This window comes from Kogia breviceps, chromosome 9, assembly GCF_026419965.1.
Source record: "Kogia breviceps isolate mKogBre1 chromosome 9, mKogBre1 haplotype 1, whole genome shotgun sequence".
Lineage (NCBI taxonomy): Eukaryota > Metazoa > Chordata > Mammalia > Artiodactyla > Physeteridae > Kogia > Kogia breviceps.
Window position 1 is genome coordinate 7,869,063 of NC_081318.1, and position 17,323 is coordinate 7,886,385.

At 47.5% G+C, this 17,323-nt stretch overlaps 1 protein-coding gene across 2 annotated transcripts in view; it reads right to left on the reverse strand.

Annotated features, from left to right (window-relative positions):
- Window positions 1–17,323, reverse strand: part of CNTNAP2 (contactin associated protein 2) — a 2,024,023-nt gene that overhangs the window by 151,439 nt on the left and 1,855,261 nt on the right. For both annotated transcript variants that reach the window (XM_067041938.1, XM_067041937.1), the window contains 2 exons: window positions 11,532–11,768; window positions 3,756–3,889 (listed from right to left, as the gene is read on the reverse strand). In XM_067041938.1, the coding sequence (XP_066898039.1) occupies window positions 3,756–3,889; window positions 11,532–11,768 (371 nt within the window). The remainder of the gene's footprint in view (window positions 1–3,755; window positions 3,890–11,531; window positions 11,769–17,323) is intronic.

The following is a 17,323-nucleotide window of genomic DNA, read 5'->3' on the forward strand; positions in this document are numbered from 1 at the left end:
CTTCATTCCTGTCCTGCCACTAGGTTCATCGTACCAATTTTTAGATTCCATATATATGTGTTAGCATACAGTATTTGTTTTCCTCTTTTGGACTTACTTCACTCTGTATGACAGACTCTAGGTCCATCCACCTCACTACAGATAACTCAATTTTGTTCCTTTTAATGGCTGAGTAATATTCCATTGTATATATGTGCCACATCTTCTTTATCCATTCATCTGTCGACACTCCATGGTACTTTTAAACTCATCTTTGAGTTAGCCTTATTTTTGTTCTTTGATGAGAAGTACATTTTAATTTGAAATTATTTAAATATATTTGTCATTATATTTTATTGTAACTGGGGGTTGTCAGAATGGGTTGAGGATATATGTATGTTTTACATTTTTGTTCGATTATAAAAATGCAACATACACTTGTAATTAAAAACTGAGGAAATATAGAAAACTAGAGGAAATGAAGCCATTTATAATCCCTTTACACAGAACTAATCGTGATTAACATTTTATTATATCTTTCTCCATACATTCTTTTTTTTTTTTTTTTTTTTTTTTGCGGTATGCGGGCCTCTCACTGTTGTGGCCTCTCCCGTTGCGGAGCACAGGCTCCGGACGCGCAGGCCTAGCGGCCATGGCTCACAGGCTTAGTTGCTCCGCGGCATGTGGGATCTTCCCAGACCAGGGCACGAACCCGTGTCTCCTGCATCGGCAGGCGGATTCTCAACCACTGCGCCACCAGGGAAGCCCCTCCATACATTCTTGAGGTTGTAGAAGTTCTCAAGATGGATTTGTAGATTGTTTCCAGGAAAAAAAAAAATTAGAGTGTTTTTTTGGAGTTCTAAAGGTGCCCTTGGAATTACGTCCACACTCTACAGTGTTCCCTGCCTGCAAGAAAGCAGGTCATGGGAGCAGGGAATCGGCCTGACCTGCTTGTCTGGAAGTGGGCACCGTATCTTTTCTTCCTCCACCATGTCTACCTTTGTTTTCCATCTGGGCTGGACTGGAGAGGCTGGGCTGACAAAGACCAGTGCACCCCAGGCCATGAAGTCTTTCCAGGCTTCATTCAAGTGGGTTGAGGCATCTGCTTTCTAAACATGTCCAGAAATCTCAGGGCAATTGCACCCCATTGCATGACAGAAGGAGGAGGTGGGGCACAGGGCTTTCCAGCACCCTGGGTCCAATTCCTATGGCCGAGTTAGTTCTGTGCCTTTTAGAATGCTGCCCACTTCTACCTTCTCCTTTACCTCAACGCACTGCGCAGCCAAAGTGTTTCGCACCCGTCGTGTTTCCTTTTCCTGGAACTGTAGTCCTGTTCCTTGGAGGATTCTCCCCAATTCCCCACTCTGATCGTGAGGTTTGATTAGGGGCTGTCAGTCATTTTCCCCCTCTCCTCACAATAGGGCGAGTGTATGACCCCAGCCAGGTCAATCAGAGACCTTCTCTGGATTTTAAAATGAGAACCGAGAAACTAGGACCTTGCTTCTGGTCCCAGCAAAACTGGGAAGATGTGAGCCGACTTCAGTGTCTGTGTTCCTTGATGTGTGGAAGGTGAGGCCCGCTGCAAGGGGAATTGTCCAGAGGCAGGTGGGCAAGCAGAGAAGATGGAGGGAGGGAGGGAGGGAGGGAGGGAAGGAGAGGGGGGAGAAGGGGAGGGAGGGGGAGAGAGAGAGAGAGAGAGAGAGAGAGAGAGAGAGAGAGAGAGAGGCACTCGGGTATGGCCTAGGCTTGTTTTAATCCTCCAGGTCGCCTGGATTCTTTCAGAATTTTGGTTTTCCCTTTCTTACATTCTATAACCTACCCTAGGAATTTTCTCTACCAATGAATTCTCAACTGCTTTTCTGTCCTTTGTGATCAGAGGAACCCAGAGCAATAGAAGCCAATTCTCCCCGGCCCCGCTTTGGTCCCCTGGACTCGGCAGGCCTCTGGCTCCTCCACTGTGTGGATTTCTCGGCCTTTCCTCGAGGGCCCCAAGTCCTTAAGACGGCCTGTCCCTCTCCCCTTCCCCAGGGTGGTCTCTAATTTACTGTCGCCGACAGCAGCTCTGATTAGCTGATATTTGCTCTTAAAGAGCTGCTGCTTCCTTCCAAAGATTCCCCAGTTGGCGGAATTTGGCGGAAGGGAGGCCATCTCGACCTTCTTTACTCCAGACTCTCACCTGGGGAAACGCACCAGGAAATGGAACTATTTAGCCTATATCAGCTGGACTCTCCTCTCCCGCCCACCCCACCCTCGTCTTTGCATGTGGTTCCTCAACCCACGGGGCTCAGTCCCGACACACGACGCGTTTTCCTGGAGACAGTGAGGATTAACCTTGCAAAATTCTGCAGCCGAAACAGCTCCCTTCCTTGACACCGTCCTTCAAGCTGATTGTTGAGCTCTTTTTAACTTTTAATATTATTTTGCAATGGTGAAATGGCAAGATAATCACTTTCTTTAAGAGAGGTGACAGACGGCGCACTTTAAAACAAGAGAATGCCTCTAACCAAAAGCCAATCAACACAATGTTGATAAAATGGTATAAGACCACGCCTTTCCTGTAATGGTATAAACCACCATACTAATCCTGGACTTGCTGGCTTTTCTGAATCAAACGTGAGTTATGGTGGAAGATGGGCGTGGTTTACTCCATAAGTAATTTGCAGCACCTAACACGTGACAGGCACTGCGCTAGACTCGGCGACTGTCCATCACTATGAGAGAAGCTTATTTATGCCCCATTTGATTGATTGTGCAATAGGCTGTAACTGCACGTTGTCATTTTCCTAGGAAAGGCCTCTCCTGAAAATGCTCTCTAGCATTTACTGCTAAAGGCCAAGCGTAAACTCCGTATCAAGTTATGAATCTGACATCCGCCAGTGCTCACGAAGGGACGGGGCTTGTGCCTTTCCTTTGCAACCTGAACTTCCCAGTCACCAGCTGAATCCGAATCCGAATGAGGTCGGCGAGGCTGCTGAACCCCTGCCAAATGACATTCCACTTGACTGACAAAACAGCGTTCCCCTGCTGTTCTTCTTCCTGACAGCTATCTATTTTGAACTCCTTCTAGAGAACGCAGTGACAGTTCCAGCCTTGATCTTTGCCTTAGTTCCCAGGGAGACCTCCTCATGCCATGTTTTATTCATGGTGTCTCCTAGGCTGGTCTCTTTATTGTAAAAATCGGTCGTGGGGGTAGGGACAATCCATGAACCTGAAATAAAGTTTGAGCGTCACAATAAAACCGTCCCTTAGTGTACGGAAAGCCTACAACCAGAGTCTGGGATGCTGGGGAAGGTTTGTGTACTGAGGATTTTTAAGGCAAAGCATCCATAGAAGAAAAGAAAATAGTTATTCACACTGCATTGGAGTTGTGAAGGAAGTAGGTCAGATAAACCAAAATAACCTTTGCTGGGAAATGCGATAAGTTTCAGACATCTGAGACCATGGAGAAAAAAGATGCTGCAATGGATAAAAGCAGCAGACTGATAGATGTGCAGGGCTACAAGCAGGAAAGCTACAAAGAACGTACAGAGCGAACATTTTTTCTACCTTCTCCCAAGAAATCTCTTCTCCATCAACTCTGTCATTGTCCTTCCTGTAGGAACTGGATATCTTTCTACTTCACAGGTTAGAAGTTTGTAGGAGAAAGTATCAGAAGCATCTCTTCCACCTGTCCTAACCCCCCAAAACAAAACCAATCAAAACCAACAGCCAAGCGTGACAGAGGACAGAGATTGCCACCCTGTATCACATCCGATTGATGAGTAACACATGTGTACCTTGAGAGTGATGGTCCTCTCGTGACGGGTGACATTGACGCTGTGGGGCTGCCCATTGGCCATGCTCCTGTGGTCCACGTCAATATTATACGGCTCCCTGGTGCCACCGAGGCTGTACCGGACCTGTAAGCTTCCTACATAGAGAAAAGAAAAGAAACTCAGTCATTTCTCCACTCTAGATTTCATTTTAATGTCACTTCCCCCACCCCTTGAGGCCAATTCCATTAAACTCAGCTTCAATGTCCATCAATATCGCCTCCGTTCTGAATTCTGAGTCACTAGCTCAGAGGCACACTAATCCATAAAGGCTCACAGCACCAGGCACACGCCTGTTGACAATCTACCAACAACAAGCCACCAGTGACCATCGTCTCCAAGTTGAAGCAGCAAATGGTACAAACGATCCAAGTCGGGATTGCGCCTGGGATGGCAGGACGAGAACATACATGATATAGGACCATGGAGATGCCTACAGGCCCCACAAAATACTCTGTGAAATAAAAAATAAATGCAGGATGCCGGGATGGTCTCATGCCATCGGCAAAGTGTGACATTCAGCATATAAAAGAATCATGAGCATACAATATTAAGAATAAACATAATTTACAGAAGATAAATACATGGGATTTGGGGTGGCTTCACTGAGACCAAGAAAACAAAGCAAGGGCTTTTATTCTAGGTTAGAGACCTCATCAACCCAAATGCAAATCAAAGGCAAAAAGACGGGTCCTCATTGCCTCTCAGTTGTAGTTCACTTTGCCTCAACAAAATTATTCTTTTTTCTCTTTCTTGTTTCTTCCCAATAATGACAAGCAATATTCAAAAAGACTAATATAATATTCTAGATCCTGCTTTTAATTAATCTGCACAGCAAACGTAGCTTTTATTTCTTAGTTATGATTTTTAAAGGCATCGACTTTTTGTCTCATTTTTTTACTCAAATTGGATTCTTTGTGTTAATAGTTTTGGACATCTCACAGATTAAAAATGGAGCCAGTAATTTAGCAAGAGTTTGGCCAACTGTAAATCACCTCAAAGATTCTTTGTCGCCTTTTTCATTTTCCTTCCAGAGGAACAAAACTGATATTCTAAGCTGTGAAATAGAACATGATAATTAAAACTTAAAAAGTGACCAGAAAAAAAGAAAGAAAGTCAGTGGAAACGCCACCATCCAGAGGTAACTACTCTAGATATTTGGCACTATCTCCTTGTAGGTGATTCTCATGTCCTCACGTGCACGGAAATAAATGCAAGAGTTTCTGAACGCTGCCCTTCCTTATTTAGCGTTACACGTGCCATTTAAAATACTGAACTACGTTCCTGGAATTGAAAGAACAATCATGAATTACTTGCATTTCCTATTTTTCCTTTCTGAACAAATCGGGCAAGGCTTCACTATTTCTGAGTTTTCTCTTGGCACTTGATCCTAGATTCCTCTGCTGTATAGCGTTTCAACCAAGCACTGTTGACTTCCGTCTCCTAAATGGGTCTAAGTTCACCCGCTCTCCCCCATCTCCACAACCACAGGGCCTCCACTGGCACCTAGAACGCCCTGGTATGGTTCCCATAGGAGCCTCTGCCCCTGCACGCAGGGCTCCTGGCCTGACTCAGGGCCTCTGTGCTGGCCACGCCCCATCAGTGACCTGACGGCCACCACCTGAGCTTCACCTGCATTGGCTTCTGCCTGGATCACGTGATCCAGACCAGTCCCTCCTTTAAAAGTGATCACTCTTGACCCCATTTCACTCTCAGGCGAGTCCCCTCTTTCTGTGCTCTCTTACTACTGATCCATTAATGGAGGTGTCTCACTGGGACCTCAGACACAACAGACGTGAAACCCAACTCTTGATCTTCCCCTCCCCAAACTATTCCATCACAATTTGCACATTTCAGTTAATGGCCACTTTATCCTTCCAGCTATTCCTGCCTAAAAGCCCCGATCCCCCTCTTGCTCCTATAATACACGTGTGATCTATCAGCAGAGCTTCTTGGCTCAGTCTTCAAAACGCACCCCGAATCTTACTGCTCTCGTCACCTCCACTTCTATTCCTGGACCAAGCCACCCTCGCCTTTCGTCTGGGTTACTGGACTAGCCTCCATACTAACTGCCGCCCTTCTGCCACGTTCCCGCAGCCCAGCCTGGCCTCCGCCCCTCACACACCTGGTCTCTCCACACGGCAGTCAGGGCGGTCCTCTGCTCAGAGCCCTCCCACGGCCTCCAGTCTCACTCAGAGTAAAAGTCGACGTCTTCCTCACGGCTCACCAGGCCCTCTGTGAGCTTCCCCCTCATCTCTGACATAACCTCTCATTATTCTCCTCCTTTCTTACTCCTCACCTGAACACACTGGCCTCTTTGTTGTCTCCCCAGACGCAAGCATGTTCCTGCCTCAGGCCCTTGGCACCTGCTGGTTCTTCTGGCTAGGATGCTCATTTCCCAGTTATCTGCATGGCTGACCCCTCACTCCCTTTAGGTCCTGCTCAAATATTGTCTTCTCAGTGATTATTTCTGTGACTTCCTTATTAGAAGCAGAATTGACCCACTCCTTTCCCTTGGCCAGGCTCTCCCTTTTCTGCCTTATTTTTTTTTCCCCATGGGAGTTCTTACCATACAACATACTACATACTGTACTTAATATGTTTACTGCTGTCTTCTGCTAAACTGTAAACTCCACGAGAGTAAGAATTTTTGTTTATGTTCTTTATGACTTAATTCCCAACATCTAGAACAATGCCTGATACATGGTAGGTGCTGGATAACTACTTGTTGAGTGAATGGAGGATGGTCTCCTTGCTTCTGCGCTTTCTTCCTTCCCATGTTTTCTTAGCAGAGAAATCTTTTCAAGATGCATAACTGACTAGTTGTCTGGTTCACTTAAAACTCTTCAAACTTTCCAGCTGCTTATAGGATAAGGACATACATTCTTAACATAGCTTATGATGTCCTGTCTGACCACAGCTTGCCAGTTACTTTATTTTAAAGCGTGCCATTTACCCTCTTACTTCTTACATTCAAGCTACCTAGGACTTCTCTTATTCCCTAGGAAATACAATTCTTCCTGCCTCAGGACCTTTGAATATGTTGCTCCCGTTTCCTGAGTTACTTCTCTCCCCACCCCTCAGTGATTTACCCTATGTTTTCTTTATTCTAATAGCATTAAAAACAATCTATCGTTTGGCAGTGAAGGAGATGATTAGGCCATTGTCTGGCTGTAGGTAGAAAAAACAGGTCAACTGTCTTGAGTTTTTATTCTCCACTTTACTTCTGGTGCTCTGACCTTGTATGATCACAGCCAGTTTTCGTAAATACACAGCTGTATTCATTCATCATTTAAAACTTAATTTCTTTAGAACATACTTATTTAGTGCCCCTGTTGAACCCAAGCTTTCAAGGCCTAGAAGTGGACTGCCTGGCTGGCTGTAAGTGTGGAGCCCACCTCTAATACAGACACCCATCCCCAGCCTCTGTATGGTATGGGCCAGGCCGCGCCTGGATCTGGGGGTGCAAAGAGAAGTAAGAGAGGCTCTGCCTTTGAGGCTAGGAGTTGGAGGAACTGGTAATTATGCCACCCCCCGCCCCCACAAAACCCTGGACATTTTTCTCCCTACTGTCTCTTCGTCATTAGCCCCTTTATGTTCTCCAGCTCATTAAAATCAGTATTAAGTTGTTTTCATTATTTTTTCTCTTTTCTGGCTTCCTCGGATTTTGTAAATATGATGTAAAACTTCTCTAACTGCTTCACTTAATGGCAATGGAAATGATTTGCTTTGAGGAAGAAGATGAGTTGGACCTTAAAGTTTATATATAGTGAACATCTATAAACAGTAATGGCAATATTCTTGAATAATAAAATTTAAATGATATATTTATTCCTTTCAAGCAATAGCACAAGAGAACCACTAAATGACGGGAAGGAGAATATTAATATTTGTTCATTAAACTAAAATATTTTTAAGATGGAGAGATACTTCACTTCTTGCATCTCATGTTCAACTCCCGGGTGAATTAAAGCAGTTATAAGGGGCTACTCTTTTATTGGCTGCAGCAAATAATGTGCTTAACAGATTTATTCTCTACCGGTCATCATCATTACCATGAGCAAACAATTACAGAGCACCTACTGTAGGCAGGAGATGTAGTGCGGGGGCCTTTCATCTCACCGGGAAGACAGGGCATATTTATAACAAAGATGGATAACAATACAGTGTACTAAAAGCCAAACAAATGACATTGAAAATAAGTGTAATAGGAGTTTAAAGTAAGGAGAAGTCATTGCAAGGAGGTGAGACTTGATCTGGGTCTAGAATGAGAGGCAGGTATCTTAATACCTGGAGCTTTTCCAGATGGAAAAGATGGAGCTTTTCCAGATAAGGAAACACAGCAGGTAGCAGGGCAGACGTCCTTGGGGTGCGTGAGGAGTAAAGAGTTCCTGGAGAAGGAAGAGTAGGGAGGTGTGGCCTCAATGTGCCGCAAAATGTAGATTAAATCATGGGCTCTGGATAATAATAACCGCTAACACACACACATATAGTGTGTGTGTGTGTGTGTGTGTGTTACACTCACTAACTCACTTGACTTTCACAGCACTGCTCTGAGGGAGACGCTATGTAACAGATGATGAGACGGAGGCTCCGAGCGGCTCACGACTGCCCAAGATCCCACAATCTGCAAACGTAGAAGCAGAATTCAAACCCAGACGTTCCGGTTCTGCACTCCGAGCGCTCACTCAAGAGGCTGGTGGGTCCTGATTGGAAGGTGCTGGGACTCGGGATCTGTCCTCCTGCTCCTGGGGAAGGAGGCCCTCCTGGCTGTATGACAGGGACACTGTGTGTGAAGGAAGACCCACTCTGGCTGGGCTGGGCAAGGTTAGGGTGACTGGAAGCAGAGAGAGACGGTGGGGACAGAGCATCCCAGGGACGTGCTGAGGTGGGTGCACTGCTACCCCACGGGGGGGTCACGGGGTGCCAGGAGCCCGGCTACCCTCAGGCCTTGGCAGATCTGTGGAGGTGAGGCCTCCTGGAGTCCCTGGGCTGGGGGCCTCCCAAACACAACCTCACGCATCTGCCCAGGTGCCATTCAAAGATAACGTTCTGTGTGTTCCACGCCAGGAGCAACGTCGGGAAGCACCGAATCAGAAGACATGTGCCAGGAGAGGAGCAGCGGGGAAGCAGAGGAAGGGATGCTCTGGAGGGCACGGTGAGAATAGGATGCACAGGACTTGTCAGGCTGGGTGGCCCACAGGAGGCGGAAGGACGGAGCATTCGTGAATGAGGCCAGGCTGTGAGTTCTGGTGCTGAGAAGCCGTAGCACTGTCAGAACAAGAGGGGCCTGGTTCTGGGAGCAGCGAGGACAGTACAGCTTCCACTATGTTAAGTTTAGGAGATGCCAGGGCATTTAGTTAAAACTTTTTATTTTATTTTAATGACATTTTGGCTTAGTCCTTATTGATTTCTTTTCCCTGAATGAGTTCCTTAAATTTTTCTAGCTTTAAGTCTCAATTCATAAAAAAATGCAGTATTTGGAGTATGAAAAAGCCAAACTTTCATTAGCAATTGAGGATGGCCTTGCAATAATTAGAGAGACACTGACTGTCCATGCATGCTTTGCAACTGCACCGAGTGTTCTAGCGGTCTCTGAGCAGGGCAGCGGAGAACTCTGGGTCCAGCGTCAGACACCTGGGCTCAGGAACCCCAGTGGTGCCGTCACCAGCTGAGTGTGCAAATCACCGACCCTCTCTGCACTCCACACCACCTGCAGGAAGAGGGTAAGAACGGACTCTCCCTTATAGAGTGTGTGCTCTTGGGAATTAATGCATGTGAAACACTTAGCACAGCTTCGGGCAGCCTTACACGGTAGCCATTAACATGGAAACGATTAGTCAAAACCCCTGCGCACGACAAAGGCCCACAGACACACGCGTGGGTGCTCGCAGGGGCCGCCGGTGCAGGCTTGGGGGCGTGAGTTACTGGATAGAATTGGGACCAGATTTTAACGTGGCAGTGGCTTGAGGAGCAGACAATACAGCATCTACTGAGGCACGTTCCTGACATTCTTGACAAGCTAGAGGTGAGAACCATCCTCCCTGCCCACTGAGGAGAGGTTGGGACATGAGGGTGGAGAACATTAACGGATTAAACAGCTATTTAATCTGATGCAGGAGAAAGAAACTGAACACGTGAACTTCCAGAGAGCAGGGATGTACACTTTTCTACTTCCTCACTTCCTGATTTAACTGTTTTTTTTCTGATGAGAACAGTGACAGGATCATTGAGAGCATTTGGCATGTGTAGAAGAGTATTACCCAGGAGAAACAAATCAACTACCCAAACAAACGAAGATACTTTGTGCTCACATTATTGCTTTTTTTCCCCCTATCCATCCTTCTTACAGAGCTAAACTGATATTGTACAGTCAAGGCTGTATCATGCCTTTTTTTGGGTCATGTCATTAATTACTCTTCACAAATATTCTTCTTTTTTTTTTTTTTTTTTTTGCGGTATGCGGGCCTCTCACTGTTGTGGCCTCTCCCGTTGCGGAGCACAGGCTCCGGACGCGCAGGCCCAGCGGCCATGGCTCACGGGCTTAGTTGCTCCGCGGCATGTGGGATCCTCCCGGACCAGGGCACGAACCCGTGTCTCCTGCATCGGCAGGCGGATTCTCAACCACTGCGCCACCAGGGAAGCCCACACAAATATTATTCTTAATGGATACACGATGGTCCATAAAATGGTGAATCCCTCTTTTACTAATCATTTTCCTAAAATTTAACTTCTAGGTCCTTTCCAATTCTTATTTTCATAAATAACATTATCAAGTATGATGAACATCTTCATGCTGAATCTTTGATTTTCAGCTTCTTTCTCCAGAAATAATTTCTGAAAGGGAAAATCCTAAGGAACATTGTTTTTCCCACCCATCTTTTAAACCAACAGAGCATTGCCCAGAGAAGTTTAAGAATTTACTATTTTATTAACACTCAAGCTGAATTGGGTTAATAATAATAATTTTTAGTTCTCACAGAAGAAAATCTTGATCTTTAAGATGCTACGACACTGGAATAGCTGTCAAAAAAGGCTGCAGGACTTACTAGAGAATGGACTTGAGGATACGGGGAGGGGGAAGGGTAAGCTGGGACGAAGTGAGAGAGTGGCAGGGACATATAGACACTACCAAACGTAAAATAGGTAGCTAGTGGGAAGCAGCCGCACAGCACAGGGAGATCAGCTCGGTGCTCTGTGACCACCTAGAGGGGTGGGACAGGGAGGGTGGGAGGGAGGGAGATGCAAGAGGGAAGAGATATGGGAACATATGTATATGTATAACTGATTCACTTTGTTATAAAGGAGAAACTAACACACCATTGTAAAGCAATTATACTCCAATAAAGATGTTGAAAAAAAAGGCTGCAGAGCTTCAATCATTAAAGAGCAAGACCACGAGAGAGGTAGCCTGCGTGTCTCCAACCTGTACAGTCTCACTGGGAAATGAGAGAGATTTGCTCCTTGATAAACCTAAATATTTTTATTTGTAAAAAAGAGATCTTAAAACTCCAAGTATCATAGAACTCACGTTTTCAGAGAGGACGTGGACTCAATGTTTGGCATGTTTACATGCTTTAGAACTGCTTAGATTTCTCTGAAAGATCAGAAGTCCATTTGTATGTTCTAAAAGAGGATGCCTATTTTAGTCGCACGGCCCCTCTGGCTTAGTGTACATTTGGCGACGGTCCCCGCTATTACCACACTGAAGGGCAGGAGGCTCGGTATCCTCATCCTTACCGGCGGGTTTGACGAGAACTGCCAGGAAGTCGGTGGTGAAAGAGCTGACGTAGAGGAGGATGCACGGTGCCTTGGTGGTGCTGAAGCTGAAGCGGATCTCCTCGCGGGCCAGGTCCGGGGCCCCATTCTGCGGGTCCGGGGCGTTCTCCGACCTGCCGCCCGATTCCTTAGCACCGGACCCGGGCGCCTGGAAGTTGTACCGCAGCCACATCCCCTCTTCAAAAAATGCACCCACATCTGTTGAAAAGGGAAGAGAAAACGGAAAGGTGAGAAGTCCGAGGCTGATACCACCAACCATTTAAGCTGGGTAGACAGTGAGGTTTGCCGTGGCCGCTGAGGCCGTTCCTGGAGGGTGCACCGACTCCAGGGAGGGACCGTCTATGCAGATGGACCTTGTTTCATCCACACGGATACGCTACCCAAGACAAAAAAGCAGTGTAACGGAGTCTAGCAGTCTGTCAACTTAAAACGTAGCAGCTAAATTAAGAAACGTTAACGCATACCAGAAAAAAGTTTCACGTTTAGCACTTAGACCACATAACTAACTTCGGTTGGAGAGAGATGCTGAGAATAAAGGCAGCGGCATTGTTGGCGACGCCACCCGCCTCGGCCAGACCCGCTTCCCTGAGCCGACTCACAACAGGAGGTCCCGATAAGGAACGTGGTGCTGTGGAAAACCAGCCCGGAGGAGACGACCAGCCTCTTGGAATCCTTCGCGCTGGGATCCCTCTTGGCTGAGCGATGCGCGCGCCATCAGGAAGGACCCTGAGTCAGACCAAACACGGGCCAGGCGAGATGATCGGCCAGAGGCAACCCGGAAACGAACCCCATCACCATAAAGCCTGAGACCGCGGGCCACGTGGCGGAGCAGCTTCCTGGGGTTCCTGACCCTGCTGCTCTCCGCCCAGGTGCCCCTTGCCAGTACAGTCTCCTGCTTTGTTGGTACATGTGTCTCCTCAGACAACTCATTTCCGAGTGTTAGACAAGAGCCCACTCTTGGGTCCTGGAAGGGGTCCTCCTTCCTGCAATAGTATCACATGAACCACTAATTCAAGGAACTCACGGGCATCTTCTGAGAGACCGGAGTTGCTTTGGATGTTCACCCAGGAAAGCCCTTGGTGAAACCCTGATGAAGTCCTGGGGGGCTTTGGGTATAGTCTTCAAAAATCACAAGACAGGAAGATAGAGGGAATTGGGTTCAAATTTGGTGCTGCCCTTAATCGGTTATGCGGCCTTAGAAGTCGCTTAGCCAGCTTCTCTAGGCCTCAGTATTTTATATGTGAAAGAGAGGTAATAACAGTGAGAATTACAAAAGATAATTAAAGTAATTAGCACATAATAACTAGTACCTATTATTATTATTAAGAAATTAGAAGAAAGGTCACCCATCCAGTTTTTTCCTGTGGCCTAATCAATGCTAATTAGTTTTTAATCATTGCCTGGCAGATAAGCCCCTGCTACAGTTTCTCCATTGTTTGCTCCATGTTCTAAAGTCACCTCCTCACCCGCTGTGAAAGGCTGGGCACGCTAGCAACTGCTTGCTTGGCCTTCACGGTTAACCCTTTCATTGCCTTCTGCACGTGCCCTTTTTTTTTTTTTTTTTTTTTTTTGCGGTACGCGGGCCTCTCACTGTCGTGGCCCCTCCCGCCGCGGAGCACAGGCTCTGGACGCGCAGGCCCAGCGGCCACCGCTCACGGGCCCAGCCGCTCCGCGGCACGTGGGATCCTCCCGGACCAGGGCACGAACCCGCGTCCCCTGCACCGGCAGGCGGACCCCCAACCACTGCGCCACCAGGGAAGCCCTGCACGTGCCCTTGAAAGCATTTCCCAAATTTATTTGCCCGTGGAACCCGTTACTCTCGTAAGACTTGACATCCCACTAAACTAACATTACACAGAATGTGATTTGTGAAACATCCGCTCTACATTATAATGAATAGGAGAGGACCAATTTGAAGAGGATTCTTTGCTCTGGGAATTTTGAAGCTTGTTCTTGTTAAAGAAGCCTAGCACTCAGAGAGTCAGCAGCACAGCGTGGTGATTCCGGGTCTGCAGTCAGACACCTGTAGCTAACCCACCCTGTTCACTTGGTCGGTGGCTTGAAACTCTCTAAGCTTCAGCTTCCCTCTCTGGAACCTGGGGCCTCAGGTTGTCGTGAGGATTAAAGAGCCCACGGATGATACTTAGCCTGGTGCCTGGAATATATGATGAGCGTCCAATAAAGATGACTTAGTCATATTACAAAGACAGGTCACCACTTTCTACTGAGGGCCGCCGACGCCACCCTGACCCGCACCTCACATGACCACACACGTGCAACACTCCACCTGGCGCTGCCGCAGAGGCTGCCACGCCCCGCTTCCCACTGAGCTGTGCCGAAGAGGTCAGTCAACTACAAGCTCTCAACTGTGGGCAGTACTGTTCTCTTCCTGCCTCCCCACCCAAGGGCTTTTGCGTGTGTGTGTGTCTGTGTGAGTGTGTGTGTGTGTGTGTGTGTGCATGTGGACATACAGGGAGGGTACTACTGGCATTTGGTGGGTGGGGGTGAAGCCTACTGAGTGTCTTGTGACATGTGGGACTGTCTCACACAATTAAGAATTGTCCTGCTCAAAATACCTAGAGTGTCTTCGCCGGGAAACACAGGATTAAACAGACACTTAATCCAGGCTAGTCACTGCACGACTCACCAGGATGTAAAGATTCAGCAAATGCATCAACGCCCTTAAAGAGTCTTCTGTCTGAAACTGAGCAGGACCCTGTGGGGCTCCTGGGCACAGAAGCCTTTCTGTGTCCCCTGCCTTGGGTTCCAAAGTGCAGGTTCAAACAGCTGCTGATCGGGGAAGGGAGGGGATGCAGAGACCAGGGAGGAGCAGTCAAGAAATAACAGTGCAGCCTTGGGGCAGGGTCCTGGCTCCCCCTCAAGGGACACACATCACAATATCTTTGCGCTCTTCTGCAGAACCAAGGCCCCCACCAAATGGAAGATGTTAACTACCTGATGATGCCCTCTTCATTCCAGAGAAGGTCACAGCTCGCCCATCAACACCTGACACCAGGTGATCTCTGGACTGAAGGAATGCGGGCCCTGCATGCACCCTCATCCTTATCAGCAACCCCACCCCTTGACTGTGAAACTCCTCACAAACCCCCCTGGGTTGGGACACACTGTTTTGAGGGCATTAGCCCGCTGTGGCCCCCTTTGCCTGGCAAAGCAATAAAGCTATTCTTTTCTACTTCACCCAAAACTCTGTCTCTGAGATTTAATTTGGTGTAGGGGCACAGAGGCCAGATTCAGCTTCACGACCAGCGGCGGGTGTAGAGGAGACTCACTGACACTTTGAACACAGTGTGGTGAGAGTTGTGGTGGTTTACCTGGTAGGTGATGTGAGCAGAGCCAACGCCCCTCTTCCTGCCCGGAGGGCCCTGAGCTGACGTTTCCACTCTCTCAGCAAAGACAGTGGCATTGGTCACCAGCTGCGCGCCGGGCACTATGCCGGGGGCTGAGGTTACAATCCTTGTTCTCAAGGTGCTCTTGATCTAGAGGAGAATTTCGGCTACCAGACACTATCAGAAGGCAGTGTGCTCAGTACAGGGTCAGGTTTATACAAGGGGCACTTGGAACAACAGGGGTACCGGCCCTGTCTCCAGGGCTCCAGGAAGACTTCCCCAGTGAAAAACACTGACGTCGGGACCCAAAGAGCCAGAGGCGGGTCGCTACGTAAAGGTGAAGATGAAGACAAGCATGCTTTCTAGCTGAGGGCGCAGCATGCAAGCAAACTTAGGGGCCAGAGAGTCTGCAATGTGAGCATCGTGCCCCCAAGTGAAATTCACAGGCTCCTTTTTTTTTTTTTTTTTACAATATCAGTTGTTCACACAAGACTCACTAGGCTTCCACTACTGCTGGGAAAACAGTGAAGGAGACAGAGGTGACCCTTGCCCTCAGTAGTTCAGATCCTAGTGGGACAGACGGACATTATTACCAGGACTGGCTGATGTGACAGCGTCTAGCAGCTGCTGGGGCGGGGAGCATTCGGGGAGGGCAGGCAGGCAGGCCGCCCAGAGCAAAGACACCAAGGGGTGTGTTTTGCCAGCAGAGAGGTTCTACCAGAGGATGCAGGGGTCAGCATCTGGGAACAGGTTTGGGCCAAGCAGGAGAGAAGAGGTAGACCTGGGGCCTGGAGAGAGGGTGGGAGGAGGGCTAGAGATCAAGGCTGGAGGGTTTGAACACGCCAGGGGCGAGCAGACAGGGCTGATGCACACGGAGAGAAAAACCGCACTGGGCCCTTGAAACTCAAGACTGAGGAGCGCAGCACCCGGGGCTGGGAGGGGTGGGGGTTCTGAGCAGCAGAGGCTGAGGCAGCAGCTCAAGCCAAGGAGACCACAGGCACCTGAGCCACAGATGCAGTGCATCGCCGGCGAGACCCTAAGCTCCCTCGGGCCAGGCTCGCCCCAGGTATTCTGCTCGCGGAGAGGAGGCAGAACTGAGTCCCTGACAACACTTCTCAACAGGCCTGGGAGTCTGTTAAAATGCTGCTGGCTCAGGCCCAGCCCCAGATTTTAGCTCAGCGGGCCTGACTCAGAGGGTCTTGAGAATCAGCACGTGTAAGGGGCGACGCTTAGGGACACAAGAGTCTGAGGTCCTGGGGGCTGGAACTGAGGCAGGACCGTGCGCTCGGTGGGGCTGCTGGGCGGTCCTGTCTGGGTGAGAACTTAACGCTTTTCTTGGATAAGCGGGTGACGATCATTCCAAGGCAGATCATAAAGGGAAACTTGGAAAGCTAGGGATTTTGGATAAACAAATAAAAAAATGCCATAGAGAATACTTCTGGTGTATTTCAGAGTCATCCATGGTTAAGAAGCTTTAAGGAGTCATGCCAGTATTGGAAGAAGGGACATACCATGCTTAAAAGTGTTGCTCTGAAACCACATCGTAACCCAACTGTCAAAGCGGGGCCAGGAAGTGCTGTGAGCCATTTAAGGTTCCAAGTGGCAGAATTACAGCTGTTATTTCATTGTTTCAGATCTTTTCAAGGAAATGCCAAATCAGAGTACTGTGATTTCCTTTAGGAAAGTAATATTCCCATCCCTTCTGAATGAATAATTAAAATAATGCTTACTTCACAAGCCCCCAATAACATCTTTTCCCCCATTAAATGATCAAAGAGTTGATTTAGAATGCTTGATTTAAGGTTTTATACTAATATGAGATAGTTTTATTTTTGATATTAATATTTTTTGGATAAAAAATGATAAATTTTGGGTCTAGTTATTCTAAGATGTATTACGAAGGAGATTTGTTGAATTATGTGTCTCAAAATTTTGAAATACACTATGCCAGACTTAGGATCATAAAGGTCACAGGGGTCTTGAAGCAGACAAGTAATCTTGTCTTAACCATTTCTTGGTTTTCAAAACGGATCATATGTAAATTACCCCTGATTGTGGAAAGTAAGTTTGGAAATGTTTGAAATAAAATCCACAAATCATACAACCCAGAAAAATACCACAAAGGTATTCTCCCCTTTGTCTAACCAAATCCCTGATGCTCACAGTGGAAAAACAAACAGCTGGCACCCACCCCTGTAATTAAATCGCTCCTCATCTTTTTCTCCTCCAAGTTCTATAATTCTATTCCTTTTGTCTTTTCACTTAGGATATGTTTTGCAACCTATATTTTTAAAATAGACATGATTCTTTCTGTTCTCTAACTTCCCCCTGAGGACCCAGAGTTGAAAGTCCCCAACTCACAGATGGGTTCTTTTCCAAGTTTATTTTAAAGTCAGTAACTTGCAA